Genomic DNA, 13,509 nt, shown 5'->3' on the forward strand with positions numbered 1-13,509 from the left:
GTTCAGCGAGGGGTCAGCGTGACTCAGTCCTCGCTCCTTTCTTGTGCTTTGTGTCTTTAAGCTGTTGATCTGAGGCAGCTGGAGAGAAGCCATTTTGTGTCGCAATCTCTTGCCCGATTGATCCACTGGTGCTTTTTCACTGCTGTCATTTTGTGAAGGAGCGTGGAATTCTCTCAGGAGGTTCAAAAAAGTCGCTCGCCTCTCCCACCTTAGTAATCCGGGGGAAGTTCCGTGGTAGGTAAATATTTAATGAACGTTAGCAAGGGGCTGCCCTATGCGCTAGGCTCCTTCCCTCCAGCCCTTTGTTGCTCAGCTGCTCCTGTTGGCACCTCTCGCAGGCTTGTCCCTGCCCACAGACAAACATCAGCCAAGTAGCCTTGCCGCTTTCTGTGTCGTGCGGAATTAATGTAATGTTATTCCAGGCCAGACTGCGAAGAAAGGGCTGCAGTACTCAGTAACTCAGAGGACCCTTGTTCCTCTCTCCCTCTCGCTCGCTCTCGTTTTGTTTAGGAGCTCACTACAGCAGCCACTCACCAGGGGTGCCTTTATTTAGCAAAGTTGCAGAGGCTTCGTATTAACACCAGATTCCACGAGAACAGCAGGTCACAAGTCCTGAGCAGTCGGCCAGTCGCCAGGATCACAAGAGAGGCACAAGCCAGTGTTTTTGTGCTTGGCTTCCAGGCATTGAAATAGCGAATCATTGAATTTCCTAATAGGTTTTTCTCCTTGTGTCTGGCCTTATCGAAAGCGAGGAGTGGTTTGGGTTTACGCCTCAAAGCTGCTCCTGATCTGTAGCCAGCGGTTGTTGAAACCTCCCAAATTTCTTTACAAAGATAGGTGGAGAGAAATTATTTCACTGGTCGGTGAGTCGGTGATTAGAGTGTATCAATTGAGCAAGGGAGCAAAGCGAGGAGATTTGGAGGAATTTTATTAAGAGTTGTTGAGACGTGCAATGCCTTAAAGATTGCGTTGGTCAAGGCAGGATCCATGTTAGCTTCCAAGAGGGAACTACATGCATATATGCAAAAAGGAGTCATTTATAGGCACAGGACTGTTTTCAAGGCGGCCCACAGCAAACACATGGAGGGAAGCGAGAGTAAATTTACTTCCCCATCAATTTCTGCAAGTAGCGCAAAGCTTTTAGTGGACTGTAACTTGCGTGGGCTGGCACATGCTTTGTTCCCTTCAGACCGCAAAACCCCTTTGAGAGAAGGGAATTTTTCCCAGCGTTCTCATGGCGCTTGTGGCAACCTTACCAGTGCAGGTGTCTGCTGTGTTTGCTTTGAAAAAAAACCAGTCACTCCACTTGACAGTCATTATCGGTTTATGAGCAGAAGTGCTTCATCTCATCAATCTCTCGTTAGGAAGTTGGACTGAAGGGGCTAAAAGCAGGCCTTGAGGTAGTTGGGGGAGGCGGTGTTGGTGGGGTTGGGGGTTGGTAATGTAAAGCTGGAGACCGCAATACCGTTGTACGTTGATGCAATCGGTGGTGGGTGGGTGAGCTCATTATGACTGCTTTTAGTGCAGGACTGACTCAGTGCTAATGCTGTAGGAGGGCAGGATTCACTTGTTAATTGGTAAGAGACTGCACAAGGGTTGTCGTCTGCATGTGGTCTGAAGTACTCTCATTGTCACACTGAAACTAAGTGGATGTCAGAGATGCTTTAAATGACTCTACATAGTAAAACACCATTTGCAATGCCCCTTCAGCTCTTCCTCAGCCCAGACTGATAGGAAAAAGACTTCCTCCTTCAAATCCTTCTTCCTCTTCGACCGTGCCTTCGGTCACCATCCTACCCCCAACCCTTGCCCTCCTCCACCCCTCCTGACCCCAACTCCCAGCTCGGGTCCAAAAACCCCTGACTGTCCAGCGCCCTGGGACGTCTTTCGGACGTGAAGGTGCGCTATAAAAGTGTAACTTGTTGTTGCTGTTCCTTCATTTGCTGGTTGTAAATCAAGCAAATTTAGTCTGTTTCAATCCTATTTATCAGTGGGCATAGGCTTATAGAAACGCCTGCTCTCAATTACTCCAGCTAGCTGGGATTTAATTGTAATAGTAATGTTAGTCAGAGAAGCCACAGCACATGTGGGCAGACATGTGTGGGTAGACATTGCACCTGGGTCTGGATTTACTACATTTTATGAGCATACGGAATTTGACAAATTCTGAAATACAGTCATTAATTTAGAAACTCGACTGTGTTTCTGGAAGTTCTTTTGAGAATTACAAGAAACGGGGCTTTCTGAGTTTAAACGCCGAATTCAGCAATTTGCCTGATTCCGCACACTCTGAAAGTGTTCCGCTTCACAGAATGTACTGTAAACTGAATTGACTGCATATTTTGTGGGTGAAGCATCCATCTGGAGAGGCAGTGGGCCTTTTCAGATGGATGTTAATGATCCCACTACACAGAAAGAGGAAGGGAGTTTCTCCTGGTGCTCTGGATGTTTTCGGGGAGGTTGCTGCTGCTATGTTTGAATACAAAATCAGCCATTACGCTTGAGAGTAATTATCCGTGAAGAGCTTTGAGATGTTTTAATGCGATGAGGCTCTAGAGGAAGTGCAAAGAATGGCTTTCTCCTCTTTGCAAGGATGCATTTTGATGAACAATGAGGAAATGCATTTGCATCTTCATATGGCCTCAATGATAGGGCTTCCCCTTTGTCCATCTACTGGAGGTTAGGGGCAGTTTTGGGGTGGAGGTATGCATGTGTGCTTGTGTAAAGACACAGGGGTAATTGTTAAAGCAAAGCCAGAGCCTGGGGGTGCCATCCTGCAGCATTCTTGAACGTGAATGGAGGCATCTGGCTGTCCGAACAGGTTCTTAAATGGGCTTGGATGTGAGCAGCTAGTCATTGTCTCCTGGAATGTAAATACTCTCAACAGACCCATGAAGAGAGCTCTGGTTTTAGCTAGATTGAACATCCTCATGACTGACCTTGCTGAATAGGACTGAAGGTTAGAAGGAGAGACACAGATAGATGACTAACCAGTAGTAAAACATAATGATGGTTCATGCGCTTCTGAGATCAAAAGTGTGTCATTAGACTTACAATTACCAGCAGTCAGAAATCTAAATTTGGGCATTTACTTTCTCCCGTCTTGAATATAAATAACCTTCCTTAATATTTTTGGAGGTTCTTTAAGTAAATGCAAGCAAGTACGCCCATAAGATACAGTCAATTCACTTTGCAGTATATCCTGTGAAACTTTTTGAGATATCTCAACGACGTGATAAGGCGTTAGATCAAATGCAAGGATTATTATTATAATTCTCATGGGGATTGGGAACAAGTATAGAGGGTCCAACTTCCCAGAGGTTACCTGTAGTTGGGTCACTCCCTAGTGTGATGGATTGAGTTTGGTCAGATATATGATTGAGCAAATTATACATTATTACTTTTTATGTACTGCAATGTAGGATCTGGGTGATGCAGTGGCCTGTTGCATCAGGGGTTTTGGTTGTCTCCAAATTGATGGGATGAAGGTCTCCTCTGTGCAATGACTTTGAGGAACGAAGTCCTAAAGTTCAACAAAAATTATGCTATCAAGAAACCAATTGGAATGAACTGAATAATCTTAATGATCAAAGCCACAGATTGGCTGGAGTGCAAATTGTGGATCACACTGGGGGAGTAGACAGTGATTTTGGTGATAAAGCATGTTCTTATAGTGGAGTCGATGTAGCTTTGCATGGAGTCTCCCTACTCCACATTACGTTGGAGATCCTGCTTCTTTCAAAGTCATTATTCGGTGAGTCGATAAGAGCACGACCGAGATCCCTGCATAAGGCAGGCCGTCATTGTTGACCTTCATTATAGTCCAATCAGATCCACAGTTACTTCATTTATCATTGAATCGATATTGAAGCGATTTCAGGTTAATAATAATCCTTGTGTTTGATAAAAAAACCAATGAGTCAAAACATCTTGAAAGCATTTCACAGGGTTTTTAATGTTAAGTGTAGGACCTTGATTTAATGTCTCATCTGAAGGACGGCATCTCAGACAATGCAGTGATCCATCAGCACAGTAGTGTTGGCTTAGACTTTGAGTTCAAAGTCCCAATGGGTTTGTCTCAGGGGAAGAGTGCTACCAGTTGAGTGAGGTGATACATGACCATTCCAGCCCTAACAAAACGTTGTAACACGCACTAAAATACCCAACACATCCATACACTAACACAGTAACACGACAAGACACGGAGTGTCGCACTCACTTATCACACTGATACAAAACACACCATGGTAACACACCAACACACTCCTCCACCCCAAATGTTTCCTTGTCTTGTTTCCCCAAAACCGTTGCTTTGTTACTTTCAGCCAAGTCCTAACACAGAGGAAGTCCTGATGCGGCAAAACACATGTTGCTGTTAAACAGCCGAACACTGAAACCCGGGATAAACCAGTTCAAAGGGTTTCCATTCTGCTTCTGTAAGGCGAACTAGAATGCAAACCATTTTAACCATTATCTCGATGCGCTCCTGTGACTGAAACCATGTTGGGCTCCCGTTCAGAGAGTACCTCTATGCTTGGATTGCGTGTCACTCTGTTTATAGCCTACGTTAGACACAGCCGGCCTCTGTATGTCACTGATTTATGATCTTTTTTACTAGCTTGGCGCCACTTAAGAAAAACAACAGTGTTAAAAAAGCAATTTGGAAAATGTTTCATAACAATTAAAACATTTTCCAAACAATTGAATCAAAGGAAGCAATTACTAAAATTATGCTGCGAATTCTGGTTACGAGACTGAGATCCTGTGATAAGCATGTTACCCTGCGAATTACAAAAATTGACTGCATATTCTATATTTTTAACCATTTAAAGCACGTTCATCTGTTAGTTTCTTCATCTATTGTGTTCCTTCCTGCAGGGTAGTTCAGCAATTCCCCAGCCCCTCTTTCCCAGTCATGCTCAGTCCCTGATGTTGATATAGCAGAAATACACTGTACTAATTATAGGATAACACATAGTCTAGAAACTCTCTCAACGCACAGCACAGCGAGGAACGAGATGGACTGTTCACGCTTTCTCCATCTCAATATGCATTGCTGGCTCTATACGTACTGCGGGACATTTTTATCTGCGTATTGCATAAAAACAAAATGATTTATTTTGTTGGCTGTGGTGCCATTGGTGGAGAGAGGCGCCAGCTGGTTTGGCACTGGTGGACAATGTTGGACAATCTGCATAAGGATAACTTGTGAACACTCCCCCGCTCCCTTTCTCCCAATTTATTCTCTTCACCTGAAAGTGCCAACCCATGCTGGGATGAGCCATCTGTTGTTACCTTGGCCAAATGACCGTTTCCTTTGTGTTTTGCTGGTTGATCCAATGCTGCGCCAGATCGAGGCCTCAGCTAGTTATGTTTAGTCATGTGTACTTTGCAGGGGCGACTGGTTAGCCTACAGGAGTGGAGAAACCTCGATTAATTACCCTAGCGACTAGAAGCCCTCTCCTGAGATATGATCGCTCAACACAGTAATGTTCTGTTTTAGTTTCATACTGGCAGTGGTTAACTGATTGAGCCATCAGTTGGAGATAATACTAAAATGCCTTAAGAGGGATATATCCCTCCTTTGGATGAGACGTTAAACTAAGGTCCTGTCTACCTGTTCAGGTGGATGTTAAAAGATCCCACTGCACTATTCGAAAAGAGAAGGGAGTTTCTTTCTCCCTGTGTCCTGACCTACAGACCCCCAAATAAAATAGGTCACTCATTCCGTGGCTATTTGGGGGACATTGCTTACAAGATACACATCCACTCCACCTTACAGTATATCCTGTGATGTGCTTCGAGACGTCTCAACGACCTGTTAAGGCGGTACATCAATTGCATGGATTATTTATTATCTGAATAATGTAAGTAATGATTGGCTGTAGATATGTTCCATAATATGAAAATCCACAACTGGGAGGAAGGTTCTTCAAGAGTGCATTGAACATTCCAGTTCCACCAAGGTCAAATAGCTGTCTTGACCCAGACAGAATTTTCTTTTGTTCAACTTCTTTCTCTGCCTTGAAATATTTTCCAGCGCCGCAGGCCATTCCCCGCTCAAATCACGTGGTCACTGATGCAAGAGAACCTCAGGGCTCGGGCTGAACATGCATGAGAGGTTTGACAGGCAATAACTCATATCACTCAGCCTGTCAAACTCGCTATATGGGCACACAGCAGGTGTGAAAATTCGATGCTGATCTCGTGCCAATACGTTCGGGTGACGCACATTTAATTCCTACCCAAAAGTGTGGGTCAATTTAGACGACTCCCTTCTCGCGCGTGGAAATTTGGATGCTTCTGTAACTGGTTATAGTCATGGCACGAGAAGAGATTCAACGATTTGGCTCTGAAATTGATCGAGTCAGTGAAACCGTGCCCTACTGGAATGCAGCATTTAAGCCTCCTTGGACCCAGATCAGGGTCTCATGTTACTGACACGATTGTAACAGAGCAACCAAATCCTGCAGATGACCCAGACCAATTTAAACCAATCCAGAAAAACTAAAACAGTCTATCAGAGTGCAGAATTACGATTCTAAACGACTTGATTCATACATCATCGTGCTCCGCCGCTGTCAAAGCGTTCTGGAACGCCGCCTTGCATGAGTTGCCGTTGTATACATACAAATTGTCGTTATTGCTGTTGTATGTTAAGCACGGTGATCTGCGAGACAAAGAGAATATGCATAATCCAGATTCCCTTCCCGCCCACACACACACACAGACACAGACACACACACACACACACGCGCGCAATGATTCTATTTATCTATACTTGGTCAAATGAAGGTTGTATAGTCTACAGGATTAAAATTCCGGCGTCTGAGCATTGGAACAGTAAGACCATGTTTGGGGTTTTTATTTTGCACTGGATGTGCGATGCTGCTATTTTCGATGCTCAGCATTCAGCAAGTGGCTGACTGATAAAAGCACACGGAGAATAGAATCCAGGTCCCCACAAGCAGGTACTTAAGCAGCTGAACAAGCTATTATAATTGAGCGTTCACGGGTTGGTCCAATGTTTTGGCCTGTCTGCCTGCCTATCTCCTTGTATGGCTGCCATGGTTAAATAATAATAATAATCCTTGCATTGAGGCCTGTAGCTCAGCGGTTAGAGCACTCGCCTCGCAAGCGAGGGGACCTGGGTTCGAGTCCCAGCCGGGTGAAACGTAAGTAGAAACCCGGTTGTTAGTCACTTGGCGGATCGCTTTTCCGGGGATAATAATTCCTTCGAAAAAAAATAATAGTAATTCGGTCACTCAATTCACGAATGTTTGTGGGTCGCTGCTGTACGCAATTAGCTGCTGCGTTTCGCCCCCAAAATACATACACAGTCAATTCACTTTACAGCGTATTCTGTGAAGCATTTTGACACGTCTCGAAGAGGTGATAAAGCACGATGTTAAATGCAAGGATTATTATTATTATTTAACCATTGCAGCCATACAAGGAGATAGGCAGGCAGGCCAAAACATTGAACTGACCCGTGAACGCTCAATTATACTGTCAGCGACAAGTGCAGTTGGGAGCTTGTGAGATTTACAGCGTGGCCCCTAGTAAAACTTTGGAACACATGGTGTTTGCAAACCCTGAATGCCACCGGCGTAATATAACAGTGCTGTGCGAGAAGCTTTTATTGTGAGATTCAAAGTAAATCAAGTCCTGACATAAGTTATTATTACTAACAATAAAATAATATTCCTTGCATTTGGCATCGAGTGTTTCCCATCAGGAGGACATGCCAAAGCTTTTCACAGGATCTATTGTCAAGCGGAGTGACTTGGAGTGTTTTGTGGTTGAACAAGGCAGCTTATGTGCACGCAGCAATGTGTCACAGATAGCCATGGAACGTGGACAATTTTTGTAATATATCTGGGGGCGTTTGTTGGCCAGAATACTGAGAGAAACTTCCTTCTTGTTTTTTAAATAGGGATCTTTTAATGTCACGTGAACAAATATAATCAGGCAATGCATGAATATAGATTGAGAACCTCAGCAATATACGAGGCAGATAAGCAAGAAAAATTCAGTGTGCAAGAATGTAAATACATAAGAAATTATTAATAATAATAATGTGCCTTATCACAGGTAAGCAGTTTTAATAGTTTTTTTTAAGCAGTGTAAGCACAAACCGGAGTCCTGTAGCTCAGTGGTTAGAGCACTCGCCTTGCAAGCGAGACATCTGGGTTCAATTCCAGGCAGAGGGCGAAACCTTGGGCAAGTTTCCTTACTCCACACACAGCCTAATAATAATCCCTCCAAAACAAAACAACAATAAATTGGTCATTTTCAATCCACGACTGTTTGTGGGACGCTGCTGTGCGCAATTGGCTGCCGCGTTTCGCCCACAAATATACAGTCAATTCACTTTACAACATATTCTGTGAAGCGCTTTGAGACGTCGAGAAGACATGAAAAGCGCTACATCAAATGCAAGGATTATTATTATTGTTGTAAACCAGGTTAAATCTGCTAAACCTACTTGTGCAGACCAGTTAATTGGTTGTCTTAAATGGAGCGTTCAAAACCACAACACCAACAACAACAAGGAATGAGACTCAATCTCATGTGCCGTTGTTAAGTCTGGTATTGAAAGGGAACGAAAAGTTCAGCAAGACTTCTTGGGTACCACAGGAAACCTTCATCATTTGAGGTAGTCAGTTCTTGAAAAGATATTGGGTCCTGAGAGAGGTTGCGCAGCAATGCTTCACAGCTTAGGGAAGTTGGTGGCTCCTACGAAACGCCATCAAAATGCCAATCTCACCCAGGACTGTCAAGGCGGGCAAAGTGGCTCAGCCTGACCTTGGAAGTTACCGAGCGCCTCATGTTGGTTGAGCGCAGGATTAGGCATTGGCAATTGGAAGCGCCAATGATTACGTGGGTTCAGAACCTTTCATTTAGCCGGACATGCCTGAAATTGCAGTCTCTGTGCGTCTAAACTTGCTTGCTGCTGGCTGGCACCTGCTTATCTGAGCCCCAGAGCTGCCTTCAAGCTGTGGGTTGACGTAGCAATGCAGACAAGCAATCCAAACCCCTGGGACTGTTGCCACGACAGGTGAAGGAATGCAGTCAGAGCGGCACAGCCTTAGCCAAATCACGACCCATAAGTGTTCCTCCGTCCGTCAGCATTGCAACAACAAGTGAACTCCATTGTGGATAGCTTTATTTCCTCTCTCATTCTGTTGCAAAGAAACCCATGTACAATCTAAAAACGGAGAGGATGCGGACACGGAGGGAGGAAAATAGCAGAGAGGGAGTTGGCTTGTGGCTGAGTCGCACTGATCCGAAAGGTGAAAAAAGGTTTCCATCCTGCCCAGCTCACACATGCAGTTCAAAGCAAATCGTGCTCTTATCACAAGACCTTGGATTTTTTTTTCTTTTTTTGTTTGTCCGTTCAAGGATAAACTTATTGACAAGACAAGCTGATAACTTTTATCAAGTAAAATGTCAATGTTCTGGCTTTGCCCCTTAGCCCTGGTTCAATTCCAGCTGCGTCCTTGCCACAAAAGAAACGTGGGACAAAAAGGCTTCGCCAGACAAAATACTAATAGTTACCACGGTCATGGAAATAACTTGAGTCACAGGCACTCCGGAGTCGGGAGGTGAAGTGCCTTATGCCCCATTTACACTGCAGCCTCGGCCTTTGTGTGCGCTGGACTGATATCATCTTTACAACGTAATGTTGCTGATTTGGGAAATGTAGAATTCAGCACAGGTAGTGAGTGATGAGTGTGAATGAGGTTCTGTTGTATTGCCTGGTCCTTAGCTGTCCGGTTGTTCAATTTTCAATGCCTGAAAACATCTCATTAATCCCGTCTGATCTTTTTAGTCATCAGGGATCGCGCCAGCAGTCATGAGCCTGATACTCAGAACCTTTTGCATCACTCGAGGGTGCTTTTCATAGAGCTGAGTGAGGCTGCTGTTAGTGAGGCCCCATTGTCAGAGAGTGAACGTGTGAGCCTTACTCCACATCTAAACCACTTGACCTGGTACATTGTACTGGATCCTTTCTATCTAACCTGTACTGTATATGGCTTGAGGGTGCTTCATAGGACAGTATGGAGGAGGCTTTGTTCTGTATATGACTTCTACTGCACATGATCTGAAACAGCAGAATATGAATCGCTAATGTTATTAATAATAATCCATGCATTTGATATAGCGCCTTATCGCGCCTTCGAGACGTCTCAAGAAAGCGCTTCACGGGATATATTGTAATGTGAATCGACTGTATATTTTGTGGGTAAAAAAGAATGAACGATATGATTCAGAGAGGAAGAAATTTGATGAATACCCGTCTAAAAGTATTGAACCGAAAATGATAATTGTGAAAACGTCATCTCAATATTTGTTTTTGTTCTTCCTCCTCCTCCACCTAGGTGCTTTTCTTATTCCCTATTTTATCTTCCTATTCGGGGGAGGTCTGCCTGTGTTCTTCCTGGAGGTGGCACTTGGTCAGTATACCTCTGAAGGAGGAATCACCTGTTGGGAGAAACTCTGCCCCATTTTCTCTGGTGAGTTACAATGTCCAATATTTACCGCCTTAATTCAAAATAAAAAAAAAAAGCCTGACTCCTCCGTGCGTCTTGTGTTCCCGTTGGTGGGGGCTTGATCCAAAGTAGCGAACACGGGGACGGGCTGAATGAAGTCTCTTGCAGGTCAGTTCACTGCCTCGATGGCCAAGGTGAGGCACACGTGGAGGTGAGTGAGAGCAAAAGCAGCAATGTGAGCAAGCAGAAATCATGTTGATTTTATTGGGCCGTAGTGATGTATCTGATTGTTGCATGAACTAGTCCTGAGCTTTTAGTGTTGCCTTATCTTCTCAGAGGTTTGATGGATTTCCAAGTCCAATGCAATGTCATTTATGGTAAGAAAATGAACCAGAAAAAGGTATTATGGGGGCGGTGGTGGGGAGGAGGGAATTGGTGGGGGGGGTGGGGGGGGGGGGGGAGAGCCTTCATTTTGAAAGCTGACATGTAAGTAATGTGTGATTTTCCTTTAATATGCTGCTGTTTGTAATGGTTGTCTGGCCCAGTGATGCCCACTCTCAGGTGGTTGCTGCTGGAGAGAATAGTCCTGTGTAGAAGTTGGGTGAAGGGAGGATTGTACTCAGCTGAGATGCCTTTCACCATCGATTTACCTTCCTGAGACTTGCTGCCCATGCTCGCTCATTAAGAACGCTCGCTCATTTTGAGCAATGCCCCAGAGATTTGCCGGCATCTATATCTAACCACACCCCCAATATTATTCACTCCCTTCCTGAGAGAATGGGTGAGGTGCAGAAATTGGGAGAAAAGATTCATGAGAAACACTTGAATTCTCGATAGACTGCTTCTCACGTGTGTTAAACAAAAAAAAAATGACAGGATTTTCTGAAGCTCTGTGGGAGTATTTAACATTTACATTCTAACCCAATGCATTCGTTGCCTGAATCGGTTTTGCATTAAAGGAATCGCATTGAATTTTGCAGTTCAGCTTTCTTGTAGTAAATGAATGATGCTTTTTACGTGGATTAATATGCTGTTGGAAAAAAAAAACTTTTTTTTTTTGCATATTTATACATAGAAATGATCATTATAGGCAATCCAAAGTATGAAAGAGATACCCTGTTACGATCAGTGGGGATGTAATACAGGGGAAGAGGGGAGTTATTGGCACTTAGTCTCGTGCTGTGCCCATGCTCTTACCCATGGGCTAGGTTTTCTGATCTTATCAGTGCTGGAGCAAGGAGGTGCTTGGCAGAGCCCAGTGTGTACCCAACGGGAACTGAAAAATAATTGGAGGGAGTTTAAACCAGGACCAATGATGAACACCTTCTAGAAGCTAATACTGGCCTGAGAGTGGGTTTCTTCCACTCCTTCTCTGTCATGGATGTCAGTTTTGTACGGGAAGACCAATAAGTGATTGGAGAGATTAAAAAACTACTTTCACTCTGAATACACATCCCCCCTCAAATAGGTGCACCGTAGATAGCAGTGGCTTTTACTGAGAACATCTGTCCTACCCCCTACTGACCATAACACTCTTCTCTCACTGGCTGTTCAGGGTCAAAGTGAAATGAGTTCTAGGGGGTTGATTTCAGAAGCCACAAAGTCCACGATCCAGCTCTGCTCTGGCAATCTCACTTGCCTGTTGGCTGGCTAAAGAAAGATGGTCATTAAGGACTCTAGGTTTAGGGGGGAAGGTTGGGCGGGTTGGGGGGCGGTGGGGTGGGGGAATTTGATTTAGTTAAGAAAGAAAAAAAGAAATGGAAAAAAAGCACACGATCGGGGTTGCCATCTTCTTAGCCTAGTGAGCAAAACAAACTTAAATTCGGGGGAAACTGAGAGAGAGAGAGAAAAAAAAGAGTTTAAATGTTAATCGCTAGACTTTTTTTTAAAAAAGGATTATGTTCTGTTTTGGCTGAGTAGGAATCGGCTGTGCATCCATCGTCATTGTGTCCCTCTTGAATATATACTACATCGTGATTTTGGCTTGGGGACTCTACTACCTCTTCCAGACCTTTCGGGATGAGCTGCCCTGGGCTAGATGTATCCATTCCTGGAACACCCCGAACTGCATTGACGACAAAATGAGGAAGAATGTCTCCCTGTGGCTGTCTGCCAACGCCACCAACTTCACATCTCCTGTGACAGAATTTTGGGAGTAAGAAAGCCAAAAGTATTCCACTTTGATGATAATTTTACTCAGGGTCCCTTGGCATAATTAGATCTAGTAGAAAAAAATATGCACAATGAAGAAAAGCCTTACTCGGCGGTCTGATATATAGAGTTATTTTACATGTGCTTTGAAGACCAATGTGATGCCTTCTTCAAATTCCAATGGAGACGAGCAGTAACCTTCCCCCCCGGTGCACGGTTGTGTAAGCTACTGAGCCATACAACCAGGAAGGTGTGAGGGTCCATCCCTGGTCTGTGCTGAGTTAGCAGATCTTAGCTGGAAGAGAGATAGCAGGCACTGCAATTGACCTCAGCGCGTCTGAGGCGGGCAGGGGAAAATAAACCAAATTTCCCACTCTTGATCTATGTCCAGTGATCCCACCTGGAACAGCATGCTTTATGGATATTGGGTGAGGACAGTATCAAGCAGTCCCTATCTGGAGAGATAGCCTCATTGTCGACACTCATTGTTCACTCTACCCTTTAGAAGAATGATCACTTTGGTTGCAAATCTACCTTTATACTTCTGCTATTGGTACTGAACTGGCAGTCTTACTAGGAGATGCCACAAAGTAAAGCTGATGCGGGAAATGGAAAATATCACACTGGTGCAGTAGGGGTGTTCTTCTGAGGCTACATTTAAGGTTAGAGTACAGGAATCTTGACTCTGCATCTAATCCTGTACTTGATAAGCAGGTTTGAAGGAGCTAAACTCCATATCAAACGTATGCTAAATCTTACCCGGGAGCACCACAATCTGGCACTTTGTGCCCAAAGTGGGGAGAGTATTCCTATTCATTCCCCAGGATTGACATCCATCATCTAACTGAGTAGTTACTGAAAA

At 44.3% G+C, this 13,509-nt stretch overlaps 1 protein-coding gene across 4 annotated transcripts in view; it reads left to right on the top strand.

Moving 5' to 3' along the window:
- The window catches only part of LOC103176690 (sodium- and chloride-dependent taurine transporter), a 56,707-nt gene that overhangs the window by 14,241 nt on the left and 28,957 nt on the right, over positions 1-13,509 (top strand). For all 4 annotated transcript variants that reach the window (XM_042339819.1, XM_007890384.2, XM_007890383.2 and 1 more), the window contains exons 4-5: positions 10,386-10,520; positions 12,417-12,651. In XM_042339819.1, the coding sequence (XP_042195753.1) occupies positions 10,386-10,520; positions 12,417-12,651 (370 nt within the window). The remainder of the gene's footprint in view (positions 1-10,385; positions 10,521-12,416; positions 12,652-13,509) is intronic.

This window comes from Callorhinchus milii, unplaced genomic scaffold (assembly GCF_018977255.1).
Source record: "Callorhinchus milii isolate IMCB2004 unplaced genomic scaffold, IMCB_Cmil_1.0 Scaffold12, whole genome shotgun sequence".
In the NCBI taxonomy this organism is placed as follows: domain Eukaryota; kingdom Metazoa; phylum Chordata; class Chondrichthyes; order Chimaeriformes; family Callorhinchidae; genus Callorhinchus; species Callorhinchus milii.